The sequence below is a fragment of the Drosophila persimilis genome, unplaced genomic scaffold, assembly GCF_003286085.1.
Source record: "Drosophila persimilis strain 14011-0111.01,24,50 unplaced genomic scaffold, DperRS2 tig00000002-arrow-pilon, whole genome shotgun sequence".
NCBI lineage: Eukaryota > Metazoa > Arthropoda > Insecta > Diptera > Drosophilidae > Drosophila > Drosophila persimilis.
The window spans coordinates 10,900,740-10,928,402 of NW_020825289.1; the positions used below are offsets into that span (position 1 = coordinate 10,900,740).

The window sequence follows — 27,663 nt, forward strand, 5'->3', positions numbered from 1 at the left end:
GGAGCACTGAGGAGGTACTTTGCTGGAATTTAGACCCGTGGAAATACCGATCCATAGTACCTATATTTATGGGTGCACTTGGTTAACACTCATGCATTGGCATTGGATATTCTTTCTTCACCGCGTGGCAGACACCTGGTAAAAACCATGGTACCCCTCTGCTGCAAGGATATGAAATGCCAGAGAACAACGAAAAATTACGCTGCATACTTTCAGGCCGCAATTGCGCCCAGAGCCCGCGCTTTGTCTTTGTATGTATGTGTGTCTGTTGTTTGAGTGTGTGTTGGCGAGGTAGTGTGGGTGCGGGTGTCTCGCAATAAATGTTAATTTAACGCAGGCCCGAGCCTCCCATTTTACGAGTAGCGCCAGCGCCAGTTCGTGAAATGCAAAAATGTTTCTAATTGGGCGTTGATTTACGACACGATCCCTGAGACAAGAGAAGTTCCTTGGCTCCATTGTATTGGGGGGGAGCTGAGTCCGGATGAGGGTCTGCCTTCCGCCAAGTTCTGCGCCCTGTTCGGTCCCGTGCTTCCTGGTCCCGTGCTCACTGCTCGCTGCTCCTTGCTCCATAATTTATGAACTCCTGAATTAGCGAAAAAGTCCGCGCTGGCTTCCTTCCGCGCTGCTGTCTGCTCTAAGGGTCCCGCGGTCCCCTAATTAGCAAGTTCACGAAAAACTTAACTAAGCAAATAAATGTACAGCGACGTGACTGCAGTCCCTGGCCGGCCAATGTTTGTGCACTTTAATTCGGGCAATCGTGAGGCATTGGGTAGCTGCCACTGCATCCACACATCCCACGCTGATTGCACAATGGGCGCCTTAATTGGAAAGCGGCTCTCATCGTCCGGTTGCACATGTTAATCAAAATTTCGCAGGACAAAGGACAAAAGAAGCGGCGTTCGGGAGGGGGCAAAAGCTAATTAATACTCACTATCAATTTTGCAATTAACGGAATTGCTGCTCTTCTTCGAGGAATTGCGCGACATTTGCGAGTGGTTCGTCTGGGAGTGCGAGGGGCTCGAGTCCACGGAGCGGCGGGACGGATTGCTCGCCTGGAACATGCTGGGACCGCTGGCCAGAGGACTGGGCGTCACCGTCAGAATCGGATGAACGCTGCCTGTTGGGAAAGTCACGACAACGGAGTCATATGGATGTCGCCCCCGCTCTGGGACCTACTCACCCGTCTTGCTGGGATCGTGCGAGAGATGTCCGCCCAGCGAGTGCTGTAGTTTGTCGGTGATGCCATGGATTTTATCCACGAAGCTGATGCGTGCCTGGGTCTGGACCTCACCTCCGCCCCCGCCTCCACTCCCGCCTGCACTGCACTGCGGCATCAGATCCGCAATGCTATTGATGTTCGGAATGGAGCCTAATTACGACCAGGATATGCGAGAGACGGAAAGATGGGAAGCCGAGAGAAATGTTGCGCAATTATTCACAGACACACATGAGACTGCAGATGGGATGGGATGGAATGGGATGGAATGGGAATGGATGTGGGAAGAAGCTCTTACCCTTCGTATGGGACGTGACGGGTGCACAGGCAGCCGTACTGCTGATGGCGGCCATTTGATTGAGGGCCTTCCCGTGCAGCTGGGCCTGGGTGACAGTCGGCTTGAGGAAGGAAACAAACAAATGCTTGGCCAGGTCCAGCGGCGCCTCGCAGTCGAGGAATGCGTCCAGGAAGCGCTTGAACCCATCGAAATCGATGTCCTGCGAAAGAGTTGAAAAATAAGTTTGGCTCATCCACTGATTTATGGCGGTTCCTGCAACGTTCGTCTCTGCTTCGTTTTGCCCGCTTTAATAAGCCATTATAGTACACGATTTTTCGATTTTCGGTGGGAGTTTTTCCACCCGTTTTCCCCACACCCCACACACCCCACACACCCCTTCCCCAACAACACCAACGCTAGACTCATATATGTGTATGTATTTTCGCCAAGCCATTCACAAGTGACAAGCTCAAGTGTGTGCAAAACCCTCCAGTCAGGGATAGTCAGTTCTTCCTCGCTCCCTGGCAAATGTTTGCCAGCATCTTCGTTTAGCCAACTTTTACGAGCGGTATCGGGTTGAAAATGTAGTGGAGTGACTGGTGGTGGGAGTGGCAGAGCGGCTGCTTATGCAACATAATATGTTGACGTTGTTAAGGCGAGGAACACTTTGCAGTTGGCTCCAATAAAAGGCTCCCATATCTCATCCTGTTTTATTGTCAAGAGGAGAAGGAGCCCGGGCTATTGCTGGTAACGGAGCGTATGATTAATATTCCCTTCTTGACAGATTCACTGGCGGATCTTCTCTGCCATTTAGCGAAATTTTCTGCAGCAAAGTATTATTTTCTCTTCTGCTCTCAGATTGAAATTTGATGAAAGTTACCACTTTATTATCCCGCCTTTGATGTCCATAATAATGCCTAATTTGAGCGGTAATTTTCCCCTACAACGTGGACAAATAATTCCCAATCTACTCGTGTGCTCATTGAATTCATAATTCCTTGGAAACCATTTTATTTACATTTGTCCGGCACGCACTTTTACACGCTGAAAAACATAAGTTCCCATAAATAGGAGCCCTGTCTGTCCGCTTCTGCCGTACGTGCCGAAGAATGTCCCCGAAGGATCTGCCGCCTCTTCTTTATTTGCCATCCGAGGCAAGGTGTGCCAGACTCTGGGCATTGGGCCAGTTGTTATGAATGCAGAACAGAACCTGGACAAATATGGGGATCGGGGCAAATTACGTGTCAACACCACGTGTAATGTCAATACACTGACAGCTTCGTCGCGATGCTGGAATCAGCAACGCCCTGGGAATGGGCGGGGGGTTTTAAGAGTGCCAATGGGGCCTGGATATGGGGATGACATTGATAGACGCCGACTGGCACTGACATTGATAGACGTTTCATTAGCAGGTTGCACACGCACAAAGTCGCTCTCTGGATTTTACAGTCTACAGTCTGTTCCGGGGATAACTGCTAATCAAGACCCACAGACAGGGGTATTAAATGCGTAACAAGATAATCGGGTTAGGAGATACCACCAGCAGTTGAAATAGTAGCGGCTATCCACTGAAATATCTTCCCTCATTATCAGACCCATCTCATGCTTCTATCCAGCTCCGGCTTTCACTTTTCATCGTTTTAAATTTCGAAGCAACTTCAATGATGGCTGTGGTCGAAACTGAGCGCCAAACTGAGTCGAGGTTTTGTTTTACACAGGCACTGTCCTGCTGCCCAGCTACTGCTGCTGCTTCTGAGCGTAGCTATTATGAGGCCAAATACAAGAAAATGGAAATTTATACTCATGTTGGTGGCGGCAACAGCAGCCAGCAGCCAGCATCCAGCAACCAGGCGGAGCAGCACGAGCACTAGCTGCTGGTAATAGCAACAATTGGTCCGAAAGCAAACTGGTTGAGGCAGTCGAGCGCAAATGGCAACGTCATACCCAAGTGGAGCTACATACATGGTCACATACGATCCTAAACAAAAGCACACACACACACACACACACACACACACAGATACACATAAATTACAACACTCTCGCATACAAGCACTATAATAATGGCGCGAATTGCGTTAGCAAAATTTATTTAAGCAGCGAACAGGGGAGCCCTCTCACTCTCTCTGTCTTTCTCTCTCGCTCCCCCACTCTGTTTATTCCCTTCGCTGCTATCTCCATACATGTGACAGTGCGTTGCTATGCGTGAGCGCGTGGCCTAATGAATAAATATTCAAGACCATTTTGGGCGTTCGGTGCGGTGCGGTTCGGTGCGGTGCGTATGCGTGATATTCATTACATTCCCTAATCACACATACGCACACATGAGCACATGTGCTACATGAGAGATGTTCGGTTCAGGCCATTTGGCACTCAACTCCAGCGAATGGGGAATGGGGACTGAGGACTGGAGAATGGGGGGTTGGAGTGGGAATCTAATCTGTGCTCTGCATTCATTATGCATTGCACACTTTCGAGCATAAATGATGTATACGCCCCTCAGGACGAGCGAAGGAAAGAAGTTCCCCCATGCTATCATGTTACATTTTTATAGAAAGCATTCTTTTGGCAGAACATCTAATGACAGACTGCAATGGCAATCGCTCCAACCTGGGAAAGGACTCTTAATTAACTTAATTGGAACCCACCCACATCGATACCTAAAAACCCGACACCGACTTCGACATCGACATCGACCTAAGTCCAAAGTTGAGGGCGAAAAAAACCTGGTACACACACTCGTAAGCTGCTTTTCCCGTCCCGTACTGACAGCTCAATTCATTTCAGTCGTTGAAATATTTACAGGAATTACATTCGCTCAGGAAAATTCCTAGCAACAGAAGAGGACGGCGGAACAACAAACAGGGAGCGATGAAAGTACATGTACAGCTGCAGTGGCAACCGCGTTGTGAAGCGAATTCCATGTGTTGCAGAGCAAAAATATTCCTTCCGCTTCAATAGCAGCATTCGGGGCGGATCGGGTGGGGCTTTGGGGAGATGAAAACTTAATTATACTTTTTCCAATTCGTTACGCTTCGAAAAGAGAAAAAACGATGATATACCAGAACAGATAGCGTAGCTAGAATATCGGGAATTTGGAATTTCAATTGCGGTTCTAGCTTGCACATTTTTTTCACATTGAACGGATCGGATTCTGCGGGCTATTCAATGCCATTGAAATTGTGTGTAGCTAAAAAGGCTCTTTGAATAAATAGTACTGCAATGAAAAATGAGAGTCCCTTCAATGAATGCGACTACAAAAAGGTCCTTTCGGAACACTAAATATTTTATTTCAAAAGTGTTCCAGGAACCATATGAAGCTGCAGCTCTTTATGGTTGTGGGAATCAAAGGGGTATCAAGTATATCTAACCATTCTCGTTCCCACAAAAACTACAATAGAAATCAAGATGTGTGTCCTTACGTCTCCTCCTCCACAGACCACTGCTCTTCCTGGAAACCCTCTGCAAATTGATGGAAGTGCATGCATTTTGAAATTAATTTACTATGTACAAGCCCTCCAGAGTATTCAGTGAGAGGTGGTCCTGGTACAGGGACGAGCTGGAGTCCGGCTCAATGGGATTCAATTTCAAGCCGGCATTCAGCCGTAAACTTGAAAAGTCTGTGATTTATTGTACGTAGAAGGAGGTTTACTTTCAATCTTTCACTCTGCCTGTCCCTACCTTGGCCCGTGTCCCGTGTCCCGTGTCCCTGGCGAACCATCCCCAGGCCCAAATCCTCTCCAAATCCGACATTCAATTGTATATGCTCCACGTCAGTCTGTCTGTCTTGCTGTCAGTCCGTGCGTGCGTCTCCGTCTCCCATCCCCAACTGTGGGCCATTCGAGTTACTACTCAGATTGGGGATTATAATGTAACCCGAGCTAAATCCCTGACTTGTGTTGCCTTGAGAAGGGTATGCGCACCTCATCGGTGTTGAATTAATTTCAGTTTCGGGGTATGCCACTTACCCCATCAGGTATGCACTTGGGCGTGGCCGAGGGGGCACTGGGCGAGCAAAACTCCCGGAGCACATCCTGCAGCTTGCGTGTGGAATCTGCAAGAGAAACAAACAAGAGAAAATTGTGCAAAGCGTAAGACAAGGATTATGCAAAGTTACAGTTCCAGTTCCAGTCTCAGTCTCAGTCCCCACTCAAGTGTAACTGCAACTGGACGAGTGGCACGAAACATGCTCCATGGGCACATGGACTCACGTCAATTGGTCAACTGGCGCCAGTGGAATCGACGACTTAAGTGGGTCCGGTTGGTTTCCAAAGGCGGGACAGAGGATACACGTAGAAAGGCAGCGCGTGGCAAGGACAATTAACTAATGGAAAACAAGGTGCGTGTAGGAGGAATGCAGGTGGGTAGGAATGTAGGAGTGGGTGTACTTGTGGTTGCGTGGTTGTGTGCGTTTGAGTTGCCTGAGAAGCCGCAGCCAAGCAGCCTCTCCTTGGAGTCCACACCACGGGGTGGCCTAAATGTTGCACTCAGGGTTTTATTAACTTAATGAGAGGGAGAGAGTTGTGGTGCGGGCAGCCGCAAGAGTGTCTGCGCCGGAGGACTCCACTCACCGGGCTCCCAGCTGCGTGATCCCTGCTTCCCAGCCAGACCAGCTGCTGCTGACAGTTTTGATGGACTCCACCTGCCGCCACCTGCCTCCACCTCATTCCTTGAACGGCACACCAATGTGCACCTGCAGCTCTAGCCAGCCGTCTATGTGTACACGGGGGCTACACCCACTCGCACCTGGCACGTGGCGTTCCCTTCGGTTTTTCCTCGAAATGTGTGTTTTCAAAGATTCTTATTAACGTCAGTGGTCTGACAGTGCTGCTTCCAGCTGGCAGGGATTACTGCGCGGCAGGACTACTTCTAAGAGATTGCAGTTCCAAGAACGAAAGCAAACAGCACATGAACCAACATTGCCCTTCCCAGAACCCCACCCTGTCTGTGCTCCTTCTGCAATATTCTATAATCTATAAGCTCAACGCTCCCATTTGCCATTTCGTTTAATTCCCCCAGACGGACAGCGCAGGGACAGCGCATCCCCCCAAGGTAGACTACTTTGCCATGTCAAACAGCTCTGATGCAGTCCTTTCGGACGGGCATCAAACAGTGACAGCCATAACTCAGTGAACTGAGAGAGGCATGTACATCGGAGGGGGGAGGTGTGTGCAACCGGAAAAATACAGAATGCGTGTAAGAACGCATAAGCACACCAGCATAAGTACACTGTAAGTCCCTGACGTCGGAAACGCTTCCTTCTTTTCTGTTAAACATGTACTGTGTACCCTTGATCTCCTTGATTAATGGGTATCGATTTTTAAAAGGTTGCATCGCCTTCTTCTCGAACCGCTGCTCAAGGACCAGCCCTGCTACAGTTTAAGGGTAAGAAATTTGGCTTTAAGTGGAACAGAGAACGTATTGCTGTCAATACCATGCAGGCGAGCATTTTTTCTTGACATGTAATTACAATTTCCCTCTGTCTAGGCCATGCATTATGCAAAAATAAGGAGGCAAACCGTTGTTGCGCCTATGAATCGAGAGGTCATTCAGCTGAAATTGACATGCAATCAAGGCAATTACAAGAATTGGTATCTGCTGATTGGCAGCGGCGAAATAAATTAAGTTATTGAGAGAGCATGTGATCGGTTATGGCTTCCATTTACAAAGGGGCAAAGCCATCGGATGTTTCGCCGGAAGGAAATGCATTTTAATTGGTATTGTGTCGGAGTCGGGGTCGGGGGCGGGGGTCGGGGTCGGGCATATGGTGGGATGATGATGAATGTGACATGGCCAATTGATTGGCTGCGGGACTTACATGAGGCCAACTCCTGCAGCTGCAGGAACTCGCGCGGCGACAATTTATCCCATTTCGTTGGTGCCACGCCAATATTCATGTTGCCTGAAAGTATGCGAATAAATAACAAGTGGTGACAAATTGTAATTTCTATCATAAAATGTCCCGGCAATCAGCCAGAGCACGCATAATTTATTGCATTTGCACTTCGCATTTGCATTTACATTCAAAACTATATATTCTTTTCACACGCACACGGCTACACGCATACTCTCTCACACGGCTACTCTGTTGTGTGTGGGTGTGTGCGGGTGTGTGTGTGGTCACGTCGCTCGTTCTGACTGCGGACGTGCCTGTGGGAATCGGGTGGAATCAATACGTTCTGTGTGCGTTGAAAACTAAATTGCTGAAAAATGTTATCTTTCCCACAACTTTCCGCCCCCCCGCCACCCCATTCACTACCCCACTGTGGGTCTTGCCACACTTTCACTTGGCCTGGCAACATCCACCGACTGCTATATACTGGCCATGGCAGAGAGTGCCATTTGATGGCATGGCACACTGCATTGGATCGACCTATAAATCTATATTTATACTAATTATTGGATGAATTATCTTCGAAAGTGTGACAGGAATTTTGCCCCTTCCCAGTCTATTAAATGCAGACTGGGATGCCGGGAATACCAAGGAGAGAGCTTCCAGAGGTATGCTGAGAGCTTTTCACCATTTCACCAATGAGATAACATTCGCCCACTGTGCCATCGAGAATTGGCCAATTTTAGTTTTCTGCCAGTTCTGCCAGCTGTTTGTCTATCTGCCTCTATCTATGTGGGGGTGTGTCATTTGCCACACATGACACGTCATTATTTCCACCATCATCATCATTATCATCCGTGGGAGCGGGAGTTTCCTCATGATTAGCATAGCAATTATCATGTTTTGGCTTGATCTGCCGTGGCACCCATCCTCCAGCTCTGTCATGATTGTGACGCCACACAATTTGGCGTATGTCGCTTGTCGTCCACCATTTGATGGGATTCCTTGGCAGTCCAAGGCAGTCTATAGCAAGTCCACATGTTGGAAAATCAAACGCCCACACCTGAGCACTTGGGGATATAAAAACATAGGTAAAGATCTGCACATAAATATAGGTACGAGGTATATGTAGGTATAGGGCATGGGTATGGTACAGGAATAGGAATGGAAGAACAGAGTGATGGACAGAAATAACAGAGGTGGAACTGACGGGAATCGTATTTGATATATGCTGATGTACAATATGTACATATATTTGTTGGCTTTTGCTTTTGTTTTTTGGCCTTCCCAATTTGCGGAGCGTTTATTTTTACTCTCTTGCCATTTAACGTTTTTATTTATTCATTTCACATGGAATCTTTTTGCAAAGCTTTTGTCTGATGCTATTGCTGTTATATTTAGATTGCTATAATCAACTGATTGGACTAGCTTATCATTTCATCCACTCTCTGCTCCACACTGCCATGTCCATGCCATGCCCTGTTGAAAATTTCTGTGAGTGCCACCAGAAAATTCATAATTCACGAGCGATTTCACCGCTCATTGCAGAAATAGTTGGAGTCTTCGAATAGAACTGTTAACAGATACTTAAGCGGGAAGGAACACACAACATCAGACCCCCGAACACCCGCCCGGTGGCATTCCGTCCGCCCGCCCCATGCCATGCCATTATTCACAGCTCATTTGGCATTTATGCCTGGAGCGCTCTAAAAGTTTTTACAGTGCTTGGATAATAAACTAATGAAAATGCAAATGAAAATACAAATGAAAATACCAATGGATATACGTATGAAATAATGAGTGAGCATTTATTTCGACCATGGGATACCTGTTACATAGAAACAATACTCTTTAAAGGAAAGAAAGTCCCCGAGATGCAGCTATTATGTGTAATATAATTAATTTCCATTGACATAATACACTGTATTAAGTATATAGGGTACGCACAGCCACGAATATACATAGCTGTGGGCAACAGCTCACATGGCGTATGCGTAATCTGAATGTTAATTTCCTTGTTAATGGAGGAGCATTGGGCAATGGATGTGTGGGTTTTCTTTTTTGAAGTCATCATCATAAAAATCTTTCTCAGATGTGGTTCGCTTTCTGCTCTTAATGGTCCTTGGACAACGACAAGAGAACTTCAATAAATTGCCATGGATTTTTTGTCGGTCTTTGTTGGTCAATAATGGATATGTCCTTTCCTTTTTCTTTCTTTCTTTTCATCCATCCATTCATCCATCCATCGCTGGCTACTTAGATAGAATCGAGGAGAGTCGTTCAGACAGAGAGCAAGTTCAACGGACTCTCAAGTGGCGTGCTGTGATTTTTATGCTCTCCACATAAAATATTATTAGATTATGCGACCGCTTCTTTCACTTCTGGCCATGTAAATCGCATACAATGGGCATCAGATCCAGCTCTGATTCAGTTTGTCCTTTTATGAGATTGAATATATATGCGAGCGAGATGCATGCGAACACACATTTATACGGTTTGCTGCTCTCATTGTTTTAGCCGAAACAAAATTGCCATAAAATCTAGCACATAAATGTCCAACGCAGAGCCATTTTCGTTTCCTTTCGTTTTATGCTTAAAATTTGCTCACCAAATGATTATTCTTGAGGAGGGATTGAGGAGGCTCCCTTGTCTCTGTGGCATGGCAATAATAAAAGTAAATCAAATAAAATAGCAGCATATTGTGATTTTTTATGGCCTTTGGCCTTGTGGCTTTCCCTGTTTAATGGGCCCTCACCGTCACTGATGGCTGACCAACAAAAAAAAAAAATATATATGTATAATCATTTTTTTCCCAGCACATCAATAACGAATATATTTTTTCAAAAACCCCCCTTGAATTGTAATTAGTTGTTAAAACAAGATTTATGATTTCATGGGGGTGTCCCATATGCAGCAGGCTATCTATCCATTCACATCCGCAAAATACGTATGCATATTAATCGGGTAAATATTGGCGCAGAAATCCATGAATATTTAACCATTGTAAACTCAAATGGATCAATGGAGCATTCTTGTCTCTGCTGGAGCTGGCCGTTGGAGCGCTCTTATAATTATTGACACTTCATTTGGCCAGTTGTTGCGAGTATTACCAGTATTTAACAAAGAAATTCCGCCTCGAAGAGGGCGCTTTTTTCAATATAAATGATTGAAGAGCTTTGGGAGAGGAGTTGGATGAATGATTGCAAATCAATTGCTGTCAAAAAGGACACAGAAGGCGCATAAATAAATTATTTGTCTGCAGAACCAGCTCAATTGCTTTTTCAGTTCAGTTTCTGTATAAACGCACATTTATATAGAGCGGATGGAGTGGATACGAATACGATTATGATGCGGAAAAAAACGTAAATATTGATAAAATAAAAACAATATGTTCCCATCGAATTCCTCTTTAATTAAGAACCTTTTTTGTCCTTCCGCTGATTTGTTTGGCAAACAGAAAATCACACTCCGTGCATAAAATCCAATAAGGAAATCTGGTGCGCTCTTTCCTTTGTCATTCATTCCGCTGAATGCACATACGAACATGGCAGTGGTATTCATCATTGAATATAAACATGAGTGGGGGGCACTCGAGGGGCAAAAGGAATGAACCTGGCACTAGAGCTTATCGTACATGAGGGTCGTACAGTGCCAGGACCCGGAAGATGTTGCTATGACTACGGAAAGTGGTGTTCCTTGCTTTTTTTAATGCAAACATGAGAAACGAGGGGGAACGTTGTGAGTTGCTGCGGACACCGCAACTCTACGGTTATACCCGATACTAAGTCAGTATGGCTCTCCTCCGGCAGACGCCGCTAATATTTAACGACACGACAAAGAGTGCGTGCGAGAGAGACAGAAAATCAGTCTGAGCGTGACGTCGGGCGCTGCGTAGCCAGTGCAAATTGATTTGCTCCTTTTGGCTATGAAAATGATCTGATCTGATCCAGATTCAGCAACCTGATAGATATGGTTATTATCTATGATTCTGCGTTTTTAGTTTTCTCAAATCTGCAATATTGTGGATGCAACAGATTTTCGTCCTTTGTGGGGGCGGATGGGGGTGGGGCGAAATTCTGAGATATACGTTTTATAGTGACATCTTAAAGGAGTGTGTGTACCAAATTTGGTTACTCTAGCCTTAATAGTCTCTGAGATTTGTGGTTGCCTCAGATTTTCGTCCTTTGCGGGGGCGGAAGGGGGTGTGGCGAAATTTGGACAGGAAACGGTCAAGGTCCGATATCACAGGAGTGTGGATACCAAATTTGGTTGCTCTGGCTTTTATAGGTTCTGAGATCCTTGAACTCATATTTTGCAATTGGCAAAACCGACCATGAAACCTGTGTGTTAGAGTGAGACAGAGCGAGAAAGAGTGAAATTGTTTTCGTGATTCTGGCTGTAATAATTATACGATCTGGTTCAGATTTTGCACTCTAGAAGATATAGTCATCTTCTACGATTCTGCGTTTTTAGTTTTCTCGTATCGTCAAAATTGTGGATGCCACAGATTTTCGCCCTTTGTGGGGGCGGAAGTGGGCGGGGCAAAGTTTTGAAATATTTTTGGAGCAGTGACATATCACAGAAGTCTGAATCCAAAACATCGTTGCTCTAGCTCTTATAGTCTTTGAGCATTAGGCGCTGAAGGGGACGGACAGACGGACAGACGGACAGACGGACAGACGGACGGACGGACAGACGGACAGACGGACAGACGGACAGACAGACATGGCTCAATCGACTCGGCTATTGATGCTGATCAAGAATATATATACTTTATGGGGTCGGAAACGATTCCTTCTGGACGTTACACACATCCACTTTTACCACAAATCTAATATACCCCAATACTCATTTTGAGTATCGGGTATAAAAATGCTTTGAAAAAGCAAAAGCACTCTTCTCAGAAGTTGGAAACTACACGGCGAGTACTTAGGGATATATTACATAATTATGGATCACAATCCGACTGTCAAAGGAATGTGCCATAAACCAGGTTCAGCCGTCAGCTATTCTTCAGCTCTCAAGCCTTTCGTACAGTCTCCATGTGTTGGATTTTCCGATGTTATTTGGGAGTATCTGAAGACCATCGCCGCCTTGAAAGCCTCGGCAACGAAATGAAGTCCTTCTTCGAAACAGGGGATATTGCAGCTGCCCCAAACAATTTTGTTGGTATCTATTTTTGGGGGCATGAAATGCGGTTACAGGCCAACTGGGGTCTAGGGCATGTTGCTTGTGACACTGGGCTTGGGCCTGGGCCGGGGCCGGGGCTTGGGCAGAGGAGACAACCTGTGGTAAGCTATGGCTTAAACTCTGTCATAAAGTGTCAGCTTAGCACGCCCACGCCCACACCCAGGAGCACACCCACGCCCACACCCATACCCACATCGTCGATGACCATGGCAGCAAATGTCACAACTGGCACCGGACAGGACACGATTGGACAGGACACAACTGGAGCTCGGAGCAATTAAAAGTGTGCATCGACTCGGTGTGGGCGTGGCACTGGAATAAAATGCAATTGTATTTTTCCAGACTTTGACAGAACTGGCGACGATGCCTCCTCTTGCACAGGAAGCGCTTCTTAAGCGTCGCGTCGGCTCCTATCGCTTCTCGCTTTGTGCGTCCCACTTCCGCCAGTCAGTGCCAAATGGAAGAGAGCAGAAAGGAAAGGGAAAGTCGCCTGGCACAAAGAAGGGGACCAGAGCGAAGAAAACCTCTCTGTCATTGTTATTTCGCTTCAGTTCTTTAGCCAGAGCTGCAGCCATACGTATACGAGTGTCTATAGAGCTCCTTTATCAAATACTGGTCATGCACAATCAGCTGCCGCAAACGGTGGGGGCGACGGCAGCACGAACTCGATGGAAATGGCAATGGCGACGGCGACGGCGAAGGCGACTGGGGGCACTGACAAAGGAACATGACAACTATTTTTGAACAAGAAAGGACGCATAGTTTTCTGTCTCCGTCTCCGTCTCCGACTGCCTCTCGCCGTCCACTTGACAGCAATTGAATCAAATTTATTGTCTGCATCCGACGCCATGCAGTTTCCACTCATCCTCGGAATCCTCGGAATCCTCGGCACCCTGTGCACCCCAGCTCTTTTGTGAGTCTGGCATGTAGCGTCACGTCCTGTCTTTACGAGGATCAAGTGCACACTGTATGACGGCCAATCGCTTCCAAATGGAAAAATGACAAAATTAAATACAAATGTGATTTGCGCGTGGGTTCCGCCACAAGTTTCGCTCCAACAATACGAACCTTCAATAGTCGGAAGATGGAATATCAGTGGCAGTCACGGAAATAGAAATAATGGAGCCAAGAGGCAGAAATTAAACGAACTTGAGTGCACTCTCATGTGATGAGAGGCTGAGGAGCGAAGAACAGATTTTGAATTAATCGAAAATGGTACTGGAAGATGACATCGAAGAAGGAAACATAAAAGGTAGTTCCTCTCACCCAAGAACAAGTAGAAGTAGAAGAGATACCAAGCTTCAGCCCCTATCAAGTAGATGGCCTTGAATGGGGGGCAAGCTTTTCGCTCTATTTGCCTTTGTTTGCTTTCAATTTCCTATGGGGCTGGCCGTGAAAAATGCTTTCTCACTTGGCCCCACTTCAAACGGGGATTTTCAGAGCGAGAGCTCCAACTGATTTAGACAGTTCTTTCTTTTGTGGATTTGTTTTATGCGGGATTTAATGGTTGTTAATTGGGCGACTAAACAGTTGAACTTGCTTTGTTACGTATTCCTCCGGAGTGGGAGTCGGGGAGAAGGGCGGACAGGAGCATGGTATGGTGTAGGCCAAAGGGCGAACTTTTAATTTGATTTACGCTCAGACCGCGCCGAGAACGTGCCTTGAATGCGTAATTAATGCTTGCAAAACGCTTTTATGCCAAAAATAAACCTCGCCGCAAAGTCCTCACTCAACAGCGATGCCACGGGCCACAAGGGAAGCTCTGTCCCCGGCAGACCCAAGACCCGGATAGGATCCTCTTCCTAAGCGATCCAACTGGAACTGTTTCTCCATCTGTTTTTGATAGGGGCCCTGTGCGAAAATATATTTCCGCTTGGGGTTCTGGAGAGAGAACCTGTGATTCTCCTCCTCCTTCCTTATGTGCGCGCCGTTTGACTTTTCACTTTGATCGACGGCAGACAGCTTTCAAATGGAAATTGATGACGACTGCCCCACTTCCTAGGAGTATGAACGGGGAGGTGTGGCTCGTTCATGTTCATGGGGTGCCGAAAATAATTTTTAAAACAATAAAAACGGTTTTGTCTTTAATAAACAGAAAGCGTGGCCAGGTCCGCATGTGCCGTATGCTGGAGGCCCACGGATATAAAAATAGGCAGACGGACAAACAAACAAATAGTTGGACGGATGGACAGACAGATGGATGGGCCATGGAGAGGCGTCCGCGTCTTTCGGCGCATATAAAAATACAGAATGATCTTATGGCTAACCTTAGACATTGGCCACACCTGCCGGACCGGCACTGGAAACGGCACTGCCACCGGAGCTCGAAGCCCCATGCAGCCTGAAGGTGGCAGAGGTGGTTGGGGCAGGGGGGAGGGCGCATCGCCAATCGGAGGCAGGCAACTTGATTGAATTGCCACAATTAGAAAGATTTCCTCAAGATTTTGTTTGGCTTTGTTTCGGTTACGATTTCCTCAGTGGCTGTCATGTCCGCATGTTTACACGGATGTTCCTCCTTTCGGATGCCAAATATTTGATTAATTTCATGGCGAAAATTCAAGAGAATATTATTCTCCTTAAAGCGGTCTCTGTGCCGTTTCAGATGCTTTCACTGAGACTTGAGGCAAGATTTAAGCGGCTCCCTACATCCGCCGCCAGTCACTGAGATATAGAATCATTTCCTATCGATTAGGATTCGTGTTTGGGTTGGGTTTGGGTTGGGGCTCTGGCTGTGGCTGTGGCCTGCAGCTACGACAATGGCCGCACTTACAACTAACAAACTGAAATAGCAAAAGCTTTTTGGCTGCCCCAAATTACAGGCGCACACAGAGATAGACTCACAGCAAAGGCGTATAAATCTGTGCGGCACAAGTATCTCGTAACCGGGTGTGGAGTGTATAGCACTCATCACCCCCGGGCCGGGGTTCGGGTACGGGGTTCTCTGACGTCAGAGCCAGTTTCGACCGCATCGAAAATGGCCATTGAAATGTTACGTCGCCGCTGACGTTGACGTGGATTTGTCTCATGCACGAGTATGCGTGTGAGTGTGCGAATGAATGAGTGCTGAGTGCCGAGAGTGTACGAGTGAGTGGTGTGAGTGGTGTGGTTGGTGTGGTGTGGTGTGGTGCGAGTGTGAGTGTGAGCTGTAAGTGTGAGTAGTGTTTGGGTAGTGGTTCAGTTTATTGACATTCTACGGTGGGATTTTGTATTTGCTTTTGGACAGGCGGAAGGCCGAGTGGAATAAATGAACAATTGATGTTGCTTCACCTCACAATTTTCGGAAGCCTGGAAAAAATCTCGGATCCCTTAAGACTGCAAAGTGCATCACATATGTATGTTTGTACATATGTCTAATCATTGGCTACGCCCAACAGGAATGCAAGTAAATTTTCCACTCGTTTGTTGCCCTGGGTGACAGAACCATCATATGAGTAGAAAATAAATAATGAATGAATGGCAGTGACACATGTAACATATTTCGACAGCACTCGAAAGTCGGATAAATCAAAGACATGACAAAATATTGAAGGTATTTTGTCGCCTAATTGGAGTGCCACGCGCCGTCAAAGACAGAACCGAATCCAAATCGAAGCCAGAAGGAGACACACCCGGCGGGCCAAATTTATACCACCCATTTGGCCAAATACATACATATTCGGCATACAGAATCGGCATTGGTTCTGGGAACCACAGAATTGACTGCTAGGTATTTGGCCACAGGATCCGGTACAGTGAGCTCAAGAGCAACCTTAGAACCAGTAACATTGTTGTTTTCTTAAATTATCGTTACCAAAGATATCCCTACCATAATCAGGGCTTTATTCTTTAACAATCGAGCGTTCGTATTATAGCGAGAATCGCTTCTGAATGGCTCTGCCCCAAGTCTGATACACTGATAAAAAGAATGACCTCCAATTGTTGAAACGTTGTTCCACTCTTGAATTCGAGTTTTGCAGGAGCTGGCCATAGGTTTTCCTTTTTTCAGTGTCTATTCGTATGCCCTGATGTTTTTTTGTCAGTGCAGGAGCCACCAGCACTCCGCAGATGTGTGAATGTTATTGCTACACACAAAGGATGGCTGTCAGGCGCCATTATCACATGTTGCCGTCACTTTGTGAGCGGCGTTGTCGCTGTCGATGTCGTGGCTGTTGTGTTTGTAATGCACAGATATGCCAAAGGTCCCTTGTCTGAGTCCTTATCCTTATGCGCACGCATATCCGGATCCTATCCGCACTCACATTCGGACATATGCAAATTTCCCAATGGCCAAATGGCCAAATGGCCAAATGGCAAATGGTGAAAAGCAAATGCCAAGGCGGTCAAATTGTTTTCGCACATGAGCTCTATTTGCATCTCATTAACATGGGGGCCAGGCTCTAAAAAGCGGACAGCAAATAATCAAATAATAGACACTTTTGCCACGCGAACACTCACATAGACTCTCACAAAATGGCGTCACCAATAAACGTGAGAGTGTGTGTGTTTTTGTGTGTCTGTAGCGCCTTCCGTGCTCCATGTCATTTCTATTTCCGTTTTTCAATATGCCAACAGTGCCAACAGATAATTATTGCACTAAAAATTGTATGCTTCGTTTATTTTTTATTGCTGTTGTAATCCTGTGTGAATGGACGCTGCCACGCCCCGGGGCACGCCTGATGAGCATGTCCTTCTGTCCATACAATGATTGACATGTGCTTGTATGTGTGTCCACGTATTGGGTAGTGAATGTCAGAAATATTTTGATAAATTGTTTTACGACCATAATTTGTGCAACTTTTATCGCCCTTTTTTGTGATGGCTTTCCTATTAGTGTTTTATGTGCCGTAAAAGTAGCCAAACACATGCACTCAGAGAAATTTTGATCCCACCGAAACGAGTTTCTTGAACACGCCTAAGAATTAATTCAAATCAGGCCCAATTTAGATGGCCCTTACAATCAGTAGTGCCAAAAAAAGCACCAATACAATCTGGCAAACAGCTCAGACTGTTTCCTGTAATATATATTTAATTATTGGTTAATAAGCACGAAAATAAATATGGGAGTCCGAAGCTACTCGGAACTGAACAACTTTTTCTCAGTGCAGACACAACATTCATCATTATGCTGATAGTTGATAGAAGTGGCAACAAAATTGAATTAAATTATTTAGACGGCATATTCCTGAGAGCCTTACATTTTACGACAGCGCAAACAAGCCCCACAATCGTATTTATTCAACATTCAGCATTCAGCATTCAGTATTCTGCTGTACAGAAAATAATTTATGTTCTGTGCGTAACCTTTTGGAGGCCCGCGGCAAACAGGCGCTGGGGTGACGAGCGGGTTAGGCCCGTCCCAGACAGACTGGGTGACTGTTTACACTGCCGTGATGAGCCCCAAACATGGTCCCCGAAAGCGCCAGACGAATTATTTGGCTATTTATACGAATGCGAGTATGTTTACATACCTTTCGGGTGCTTCTTCTGCGTGGCTCTAAGGAAGAGGGAAGATAGGAGCCAGAGGAGCCAGAGGAGCAGGAGAGGAGCTCCTCCGAGTCAGTTGGGGGATCAGCAGGGTCCACTCGTCGGCCGGGGCTAGTGCATTCTGCAAAGAGATTAAGGCGGAGAAACTCATTCACTTTGAACGGAAGTTGTGGGGGAATTCTGCTTAGCAAATACGAATACATATACGAATACGTATATTTATACAGTCGGAAGATAATGCTCCGACCTTCTTGGGGCTCGCCAAACGTTGTGCTGTATGGCAGCAAACAAAGCCCGTAAATATTGTTCTTCAAACTCTTGACTTTTGCTGCTGGAATTAGACATAAGCCACTTGTGAAATAAGGCTTAAAATTGAGGTGAACAAGGTATTTAATTTTGAAAATTAACGGAATAATGGAATAATTTATTCAATTTGGGGTTTACTTGGGGTAAAAAGCACACAGAGCTCACAAGAAGTTAAGCCACCTCCTTGCATGTGAGTCCTTTCTGTTTCTATTCCCCATTTGTCCAATATATTTATTTTAATATATAGTTCCTTTCACAGCTTCCGCCTCAGCGCATTTCCCCCTGTAATTGAGTGCCATCCACAATGCGAAAGGCAAACTTTTTCTCCGGCAACGGAAAAGAATACCAGCAGCCAACGGAATATGTATGTGAATAGGTAAAATATGAAGGGACACTCGCAAAAATGGGGTAGAAGGTTACCAAAGATTGTTTTCCATAGTATGAAGAACGGGATGGGATCTTTCAAAATTCAGCATTTAATAGTGCAACTTTTACGTTCTCCTCAAAATTATTCCCCTTATTCATTAGATTATTGGACTTGCGTTTATGCCCCACTCTTTCTTCAGTGTACGTTTCATGTCTGCACATCAACATGTGCATTTGGGCGGCGGTTGAAGGATGAACTTTTGTGGCTCGGTCCCCTTAGGAAAACATGAAAATATGTTTTCGAAAATGAAAAACTGCCCGGCAAACTAAATACATACGAATACATATGTAGAGGAGAAAAGAAGAAAAGCTTGCGAAAATAATTTGCTTGTTTTTTAATGTGAAAAATTGAAATCACTTTCGGCTTCCACCAACTAAGCAACTGATCAAATTAAGAGGACAGAATTTTAATGAAGTTCCACAAGAAGCTCATTTGCAGCACGGGGCGTATGAGTAATGCATCAAATGTTTGGCTTCAACCAGGGGGGGAGCGTGGCGCACTTGGTCACATAAATATTGATCGAGCGAGGGTGGAGCCCTCCACAGCCACGGCCACATCCACATCCACATCCACTTGCAGATAAGTCTCTCCCATTAAATGCTCGTTAGTACTGGTACTCTCCAGTAGTCCCACTCTCTACCCTTCTCTGTCACCATGGCTATCGCCATCTCTATCTGTGGTCGCTCTGAGCAATGCAAATTATCAGTCGGCGCTCCTCTAATCAGCACACGGCAAACAAAAAACTGACATGAATGAAATTTACAGGGAACGAAAACGCGAAAGGGAGCAGCTTTGCTTGAATTTTCTTGTTTACTGGAGGGGCTTTCGTGAGTTTTTTTCGTATATCTTTCCACACCGCAGGCAAAGCAAAGTAAAGCACGATACAGTGCCACGCCCGTGGGCAAAGTTCTTGCCTCACTTACAGATTCGCGTGCCGCACAGTCAAACTGGCACGCACCCCCTTTCAGATAAAGTGAAGGTTCTGTTCTGCCCTTCGTATATTCGGGATTCTTGGGATCTGTGTTACATTTTTTTCGTCGAGCTCTTCGTGCGGCTATTTTCGTTGGCACTTTGTTTGCTTAGCGGGCTGTGCTGCGGCTTATCACATAATTTGAATAAAGTAGCTGCAATCTTGTGTCAGTTTATCGCAAATTAGACCGACAACGAACAGCGATCCAGATAAACACATCAACATCAGCCGCAGCCACAGCCGCAGCAGCAGTCGCAGCCACAGCCGCAGCCACAGCCGCAGCAGCAGTCGCAGCAGCAGTCGCACTAGCAAAGTGCCCCAAAGGGGGAAGTGGAGTGGGGCCGGTGTAGGAGATTCAGTTGAATGTAATGTGATTTGCCACAGGACTACACATTTGCAGTTGTCCCCAACCGAACGAAAACTTTTAATGTTTTTTGAATCAAGCATACGCGGTGGTGTCTGCAGTTTTAGCGTAGAGTTTGCTTCATTAAAAATGATTTTACATGGAAAATTGGCCCCTAAACTATATCTTGTCTGATCAAAAGATTTGATTTTCCGTGGAAAAGGCCAACGAAACCAAAACCATGAAAGCTAAGCAAATCCCGAGGTTTGTGATATTTCGCTGAATTCAGTGGGCCAAATGGGAGTTAAAATGGACCATACGCTGTGGTGTTTATAGTCTGAGGTAACAATATAATTTGATTTCCCATGGAAAAGTGTCCGTCCATTAACCAAGAGCAAGCTATAAACTCTGAAAGCCAACATACGCCATGGTAGCCTTTTCCCTTCCATCACGGCGAACACGTCGTGGTGTCTGCAGTTCTTTTTTTCGATTTCCATCACGCTGAAAAATACCTTTTAATGCCGGAAAATCGAATTATGCATGTGTGCGAAAAGTGACGAGGAAAGGGGCACAGTGCAAAGGTTGCAACGATGGATGGGCAAATATAATTGAATTAGTCGCAAATTGCAGGACGTGCATCTTGCTCTGCCTGCCGGCACCTGTCTGCTCTCGTTTTTCGCTTTCCGTTTCCCTCTTTCTCCAACCTCTTCACATCTATACCGACCGTTGGGGGGTGTTGAGTAAATTTCTTGACACTTTTAATTATGAAAATTGTGTTAGTCAATCTGACAAAGACCACCTCCCGTTCGGCGGATGAAAGACATCCCTCGAGCAGATCGCCATGGAAATGCTTTTGGGCAGCTTTCCATCAATCTACCCATCAAAAAATGTGAATAATTAGCCGAATGAAACTGTTCACTATGGGAAATAAACACATCTAAAACGATTTAAGGCATATAGAAAACGAATATAAACCCGACAGGGGAGCATCATAAATTTACTGAGAATGGGAATGGAAATGGGCCGGTCTGGCCGTGACGGGAGCTGGGTAGGGCAGGGGGCTAAAGACTGCCCAAAGACGCAATCGGAATTTCCACGAAAGGCGTTTAATTGGAAAGCAGTTTTTGCCCTCTGGCCATCGAGTATGAACAGCAAGATCAAATCAAATATTTGGCGGCACACGAATCTGCTGCCGTCTCACTGACTGATTGACTATCCGGCGGACTGACTGTCGGCTGTCTGTGTGTGTCGGAAAATTGTTGAAAATTTCCCCACAGTCGTACCACAGAGATCTGCTTGTGAATGTCGAAATTTATTTGCTGCTTAACGGAATGCACTGGCCAGGTTAATAAAATAGCTTGACGCGGCCCCTGAATATTTATTGAAATTTCCCCCGTCCCCCTGACATTCTCAATTCTGTTTTGCTGGTGCTCTGTTTTGTTGTACTTTATGTCATAATTTTCCTGGCTTTTCCAATGGCTTTTCTGGCCCAATGTTTACTCTGTTGCTTAATGCTCTTTTGGCTGTTCAGAGTCTGAAGAAATGGGTGTACGTGTTGGGGATTGCTGCGGCACAAAATTTACATATTCGGGGTCCTCCCCCTCTGCCAGGGGGTTAATTTTCTTACCTCTGGCTGTTGGCTTTTCCTCTTGTTGCTGCCGCTGTTATTGCTGTTTTTATTTAAATTATTATTGCAGCATGCTGCTTACTCTTATGGCCGCTACTGTAGCTCTTTTCATACGTTTTTCTAGCATATTTTGCTGCGCAGTTCCTTTCGAGTAACAACAATGTATTCACGTTAATTTACGGCACATGGCAAATGTTTAACAGATTTTGTTTCAACTAATTTCGGGCCTGTAATTTATGTCACATATTTTTGCACACTTAAAGCAGTTCTTCTTGATCTAGCACTCGCGCACTTTGCATTGTACTGCACTGTTTGTTTTGTTTTTATTATTTCTACATTTACTACAAAAATATATTTGTTTCTCGTATTTTATTAATGTTTTATTAACTCTTTTGCTGGTGCTTTTGTTGTTGGCTCTGGGGAGAAATGAGACTTTTTGGGGCAGGAGCTTTCTCTGGGTTGCTTTCGCCGGCAGTTCCACTTTCGAACGGAGCGTATGGATGCCACTGTGGCGCCTTTTATACTCAGGCGAGGTCTCGCTCTCGCTTTTCGCTCTCTTTGGCTCTCTTTCAGTTTGTGGATTTCGTTTTGGCTGTGCGGGAGAACAGGCGTCCCACCCATTGTTATCAAGTTGCTGCTGCTGCTGCTGCTGCTGCTGTTGATGTTGCTGTCTCTCGCTCGCTCTCTTTCGCTGACTCAACTGTAGCCGCGACTCTCTTTGTGGATGCTGTCTGTGGAGTGGCGTGCATGGAAATGGACTGCAGTTTTCTTATCACCAGTTCTGCTTATGCTTATGACGTCACTGAGCAGGCATCAGACTTGAACTCCCATTTTGGTCGAATTGCACGTGTTTAATTCTGTTATTTCTGTGTGTGTGTGTGTGTGTGTGTGTGTGTGTGTATGTTTTTGAGTGTCTTTGTGTGCGCTTTGCCCATAAATTAGCCAAGGAACAGTTTGTGCTTTTCCTGATTTCTTCTCGGACTATTGTTCTCCCGCTTCTTCCCCAATTTCCGCTCTATGTTTATTTTCACATTTCTCTCAGAAACGCTTTTTGCCTTGGGAATGGGTTCCACCTTCGCCCGCCGCCACCGCTGGTCTGCTTGTTCTTGCTGATTGTCTTTGTTATTGTTATACCCTTCCCGCAGAGGTGTCATCTTTTTGGTCCCCTTTTGCAGGCAATCATTTAGGGAAGCAACTCCCTCAATCTATCCGTTTGTTGTGCAGACGGCCGTGCAGACGCCAAAAAGAGTCCGACCGTAGGGTATCCAATGCTGCGGTCCCCGGTGTTACCCTTCTTCCTGTTTCGCATTGTTATTGTTGCTGTTCCTTTTACTGCTACATTTGCTATTGTTCTTTGTATCATTGTGTGTGTGTATTACAATCTGGATCTGTGTTGGTGTTGCCCTCGTTTGCATTTAGCTTTCTGTTGATTTATCTCAAATGGCGCATAACTTGGAGTCCAACCGGGATCCGCTCCGTTCCGCTCAGCTCTGCTCCGAAATTTAATATTAATAAATATTTGCAGGATAACTTTCGACGCATACAGTAATGTTCGGTACTATTTAGGATTACATCAAATTGCAATTCTCTTCAATCGTATATTAAGCACCGCACAGCCCACGGAAATTAAAGTAATTCAAGGCCTCAAAAAAAGATTCCCTATAGAGATGATTCTGATTACATTTTTCCGAGGGTTTCGCTTGCATTTAATTTCCATTATAATATATATTGAGTCTTGTTTTAGAGATGAAAATGTTGTTTTTTGTGTTGTTCAAAGCTCTGGTTCCCATCTTGACTTTATCAAAAATCACTAATCGAATTTACATTTAATCGAAGTACTTGCCTATGGAAGGAAGCTCCTCCTCAGTATTCATTTATTTCGAACATTTTCCAGCATCAAAATGTACGCCGATTTGACGGCGGTGGGAAGAGGCATGAGGGGAGTACAGGTTAAGGCAGAACAACCGTAGCATACCCAGTAATCGTAGAGGGCAAGGGTATATTGAAAGCGCCAGAAAGGATGTTCGACCACATAAAGTATGCATCTAAGTACATTTATCGGTACAAATATCGGCTAGAAGAAATAACTAAATCAACTTTTCAGCTTCTAAACTGTGGAAGCGGGTATTCCATAGTTGGAAGATCCGTTACAGGGTTTTCCCTTGTTTTATGTACTTATACAGAGTATGTTTCTTCTACTCTCCATTCCCATACTACGCCTTAAATTTGCGGCAATTTTTCAGCGTTTTACAGCAGATTGCCACTTCAGGCCAGCCTCTCCCCACCCTTCTTTCTCTCTATTCTGCCATAGAGATATTCTGTGAATCCACACGCACACACAAGCAAACGCACACTCACACAGCGACTGCCATGCAGGAGTCGTTGCCATTTTATCGTTTCCTACTTCAGGCAGCCGCCATCTTCCCGCTGGGCCAGAAATTGGATCTGAACTCATCCGAAACCCAACTGCTCTACTGCTGTTCCTCCGTCTGTTTTGGCTCGGCCGTGGCCGGATGGCCGTCTGCTCTGGTTTGGCTTTTATTTTTAGCAGTAGCATAATTTTTTATTGATTGGATTTCAGCGAAAATCACTTCCGGCCATAAATTTGTTATGCAGCCATCGGCTTTTCTCTGACTCTGACTCTGGCTCTGACTCTGCCTTTGACTTTCGCCGGCTACCCCCTGCAGAAGGAAACATTTCATGTTTTTACAAGAATACTTTGCGTTTTGATTTATTTTACGTTTGCGTCAATGTCAATCGAGTTTCGACTTGAAGATGGAGCGGAAGAGCGGAAGAGCGGCATACCGGAAAAGCGGAAAGGAGAAACAACGAAACAGCAGGGCGCTTGAAGGGATTGTTTGGCTCGAATTTGTTTGTTTAGCTTTCGCTGTGCCTCTGCACTAATGGCTTAAAAGGGGGGGGCTTAGAGGGCAAGACGGCAAATGGCCAAGAGTATTGATAAAGAAAATTTGCACATTGTTTGCATTACATTACATTCGTTTGTGTGCGTGTAGCCTTTGGGCAAAATCAAATACAAACACACGAGTATCCATCCCAACAAATTACTGGAAAATGTTATCAAAAAAGGAAGCGCTGCTGCTCCGTAATTTAATATTTCAATCAGAGAGCCTTGAGGTTAATGTCCTGCCCCATCAATGTCCTGGCTGCCAGGCCACGCGGCTTTGGGATAAGCCTTCATAGTGGGGCAGCAGGCAGCGCAAATGAACAGCAAAGACATGTCCATAACAACAGCTGCTAGACTCACACACAAACCCGCGAAGAGTCACACATACACACACCAGAGAGAGGAGACTCTGCTAAGAGAACAGTGACGTCACAAGCCAAGATACAAAGAGACGCAGAGAGTAGGCGGAAGTGCGCATGCGTTGGCCAGGACTCGCCGGACTTCCGGCCAGAGCAGCGACCATATGACATCATTGAAAACAAACCTCGGGCTTTGGTAATGAAATTATGCGTTTTTTCTGCAGCTGCTCTGTGAGTGTGTGTGTGTGTGTGGGGGATGGGGGGCGCAGGGGGGGGAAGGGAGAATAGTTTTTGGCTTCTGATGTGGCGCCTAGCCATTGTGCTGACGTCACCGACCCGACACGACTGTGCACTCGAATGTAAAATTGGCAAATAAATAGGATTTCACTTGAAGCGTTTGTTGCACACCGCACCCTCCTGCACCCTCCTGCACCCTCCTGCTCCTTGGTGTGGCACGAAACGAAGCCCTGCGCAGACCAGGATGACATAAGACGAGCAACACGCCCAGCGAAATCCCGGAGAGGTGCGGGGTCCCGGTCTAGGTCTCCTAGGGTCACCGCCACCAAAGACAATGATATTTCGATGGTTGGGGCGGCGGCCTAATTGAATCATAAGCCCGTGCAGCACCACTCACCGATTTACGTCAGCTGCAGCGGTTCCTTCAATAATCTCCATTCAAAATAGCCGGAAAGGGATATGAAACCTTAATGTTCGCCCATTTTTTGTGTTATTGTTTTACGCCCCATTACGCTCGCTTTAATGTTGGGTGCTGGGCGAATGTTGCAGCTACTCTCTCCGTAATCCCACAGGAGACCACGGGGCCCCCCCATCCAAGCCATAATTGTGTGACGTCAATGACTGAGTGGCGGTGCTCTGGCATGAAAGACCACTTTTTATAATTTTTTTTCATCTGTCTGTGTGCGTTAAATAATCCAAGGTGAATCCTATGAAGCCCAAATGGAAATAAGGCAGCCGATTGCCAAAAATCACCCAAACGAAAACACGTCCTTCGGTTCTGAATCAATACCAGGACGACCAAGACCAGGGATGCTCATCACAAAGAAGTACGACACCTTTAAGTCACCTCCGATTTTACCACAAAACTGTGAGGATGTTGCGGATCAGGAATATATCTTTTGACCTGTAAATAAATATTTAGGCGAGAAACAGGCACAAATAGGTATATATTTTGAAGCCGAAACTTAAGTTACGGCATATTGTAAGGTAACTGTAAACTCTGAATTGAAATTGCTTCCGTTCACGAATTTCAGTAGGACTAATGACCACTACTTGATTTTTTAATACATTTAACGAGAATTTAAAAAGTTTAAATGAAAAATAATTTTTTTTAATGGTAAATTTTTGGTATATTTACGGAAACATTAGAAAATTGAAAAGGTACAGCTGCGCCGAAAAAAATAGCACCAGGGGACTAATGTTTCTATATTGACGGATTTAGCTTAAACAATGGTTCTAATGAACGTTGTTAAGACTAATATGTAAACTTTAAGGTATAATTTATCGTATCCCAGAGCACTGGTATGATTTGCAAGCTCCAAATGAAAAAATTTGAAAAGAGAAGAATTTTATCAGAAATTTGGGCACCAACAAAAATAGCACCAATTTACAAGGAAATCGAAAAACTATAAAATACAAGGAAACTTTCCAAATTTTTTTGTAAAATATGTTACTTTAGTTGTATTTAAAGGTTGGCGTTTTGTTGTAAAACCTTTGACAGCAACAACAGCAGCTCAGCATATTGGCACTAAAGCTCACCTCATTTTCGCATCTTTTCCTTGGGATATTGATCCACGAACCATGCAGAATACCCCAAACATGTTTAATGTTCTTTGATTCCGCATTAGAAACATATTTTTTAGCTTGACCCAAAACATTAGCAATGGGGTTCAAGTCTGGAGACTGAACAGGCCAATCTATTGCACTAAGTGAATTGTGCTCGAACCACTTTCGAGCTCTCTTTCTAGATCGTTTTGGGTAATTTTCCTAATGGAAGACACAAAACAACTCTATTTCGTATTCTGCATAAAGCAGAATCACTGTTTCTTTGATATTGACATAGACGTGTTGATCCATAATGGGGTTGTGCCATGTACTGGATCACCTGCCTAGTACGAAAATCATGCCCATACGATTTTGCTTGCTTTTCTATGTCTAATGAATTTACATTTGAGTCTGGGGGTTATATTCTGCATTCGGTAATCGTTTCACACAAGAACAAGACCCTTTTACACCAAAAAATAAATTTTGGCTTTAGTCGGACCACAGGATGTTTATCCATTTTCCTTGGCCCAACTTTAGTACTATTTTGCATACCAAACTTTTTTTGCCCTATGCCTTCCCATGAGAAGTGGAATTTTCCTCGTACTACGAGTACCCATTTTACGTTCTTGTAAACAAGATCTAACTTTCCTGGTACTTGACGATTTTTTAAGATCCTTGGTTTAGCTCTGTGGCCGACTTAAATGGGTCCTCCTTGCTCTCACGAACCAGTATTTTTAGCAGAAATGGGAATATCGCGGCCTTTCTTGCACGTGATTCTTGTTGGAAACATATTTCTAAGGATTGCTAATCATTTCTTTTGAACAACCGACAATTTGCCCCACCTTAGCATAGGTCCTGCCTTCTGAAATAAAAGTTTTGATCCTTTGGCTTTTTTCTTCACTTTAGTGCTTTCCAAGACCCATAACTACTTAAATTTTGTAACTTTCTTGTCACAATCACCTAAA

General features: G+C 45.2%; 1 protein-coding gene across 2 annotated transcripts in view; it reads right to left on the reverse strand.

Moving 5' to 3' along the window:
* Positions 1–22,009, reverse strand: part of LOC6591027 (diacylglycerol kinase 1) — a 37,107-nt gene extending 15,098 nt beyond the window's left edge. For both annotated transcript variants that reach the window (XM_026986802.1, XM_026986801.1), the window contains exons 1-7: positions 21,653–22,009; positions 17,964–18,100; positions 7,312–7,395; positions 5,462–5,547; positions 1,515–1,713; positions 1,181–1,369; positions 932–1,117 (exon numbers count right to left, since the gene is read on the reverse strand). In XM_026986802.1, coding sequence (XP_026842603.1) covers positions 932–1,117; positions 1,181–1,369; positions 1,515–1,713; positions 5,462–5,547; positions 7,312–7,390 — 739 coding nt within the window. In that variant the 5' untranslated portion in view covers positions 7,391–7,395; positions 17,964–18,100; positions 21,653–22,009. The remainder of the gene's footprint in view (positions 1–931; positions 1,118–1,180; positions 1,370–1,514; positions 1,714–5,461; positions 5,548–7,311; positions 7,396–17,963; positions 18,101–21,652) is intronic.
* Between the last annotated feature and the right edge of the window lie 5,654 nt (positions 22,010–27,663).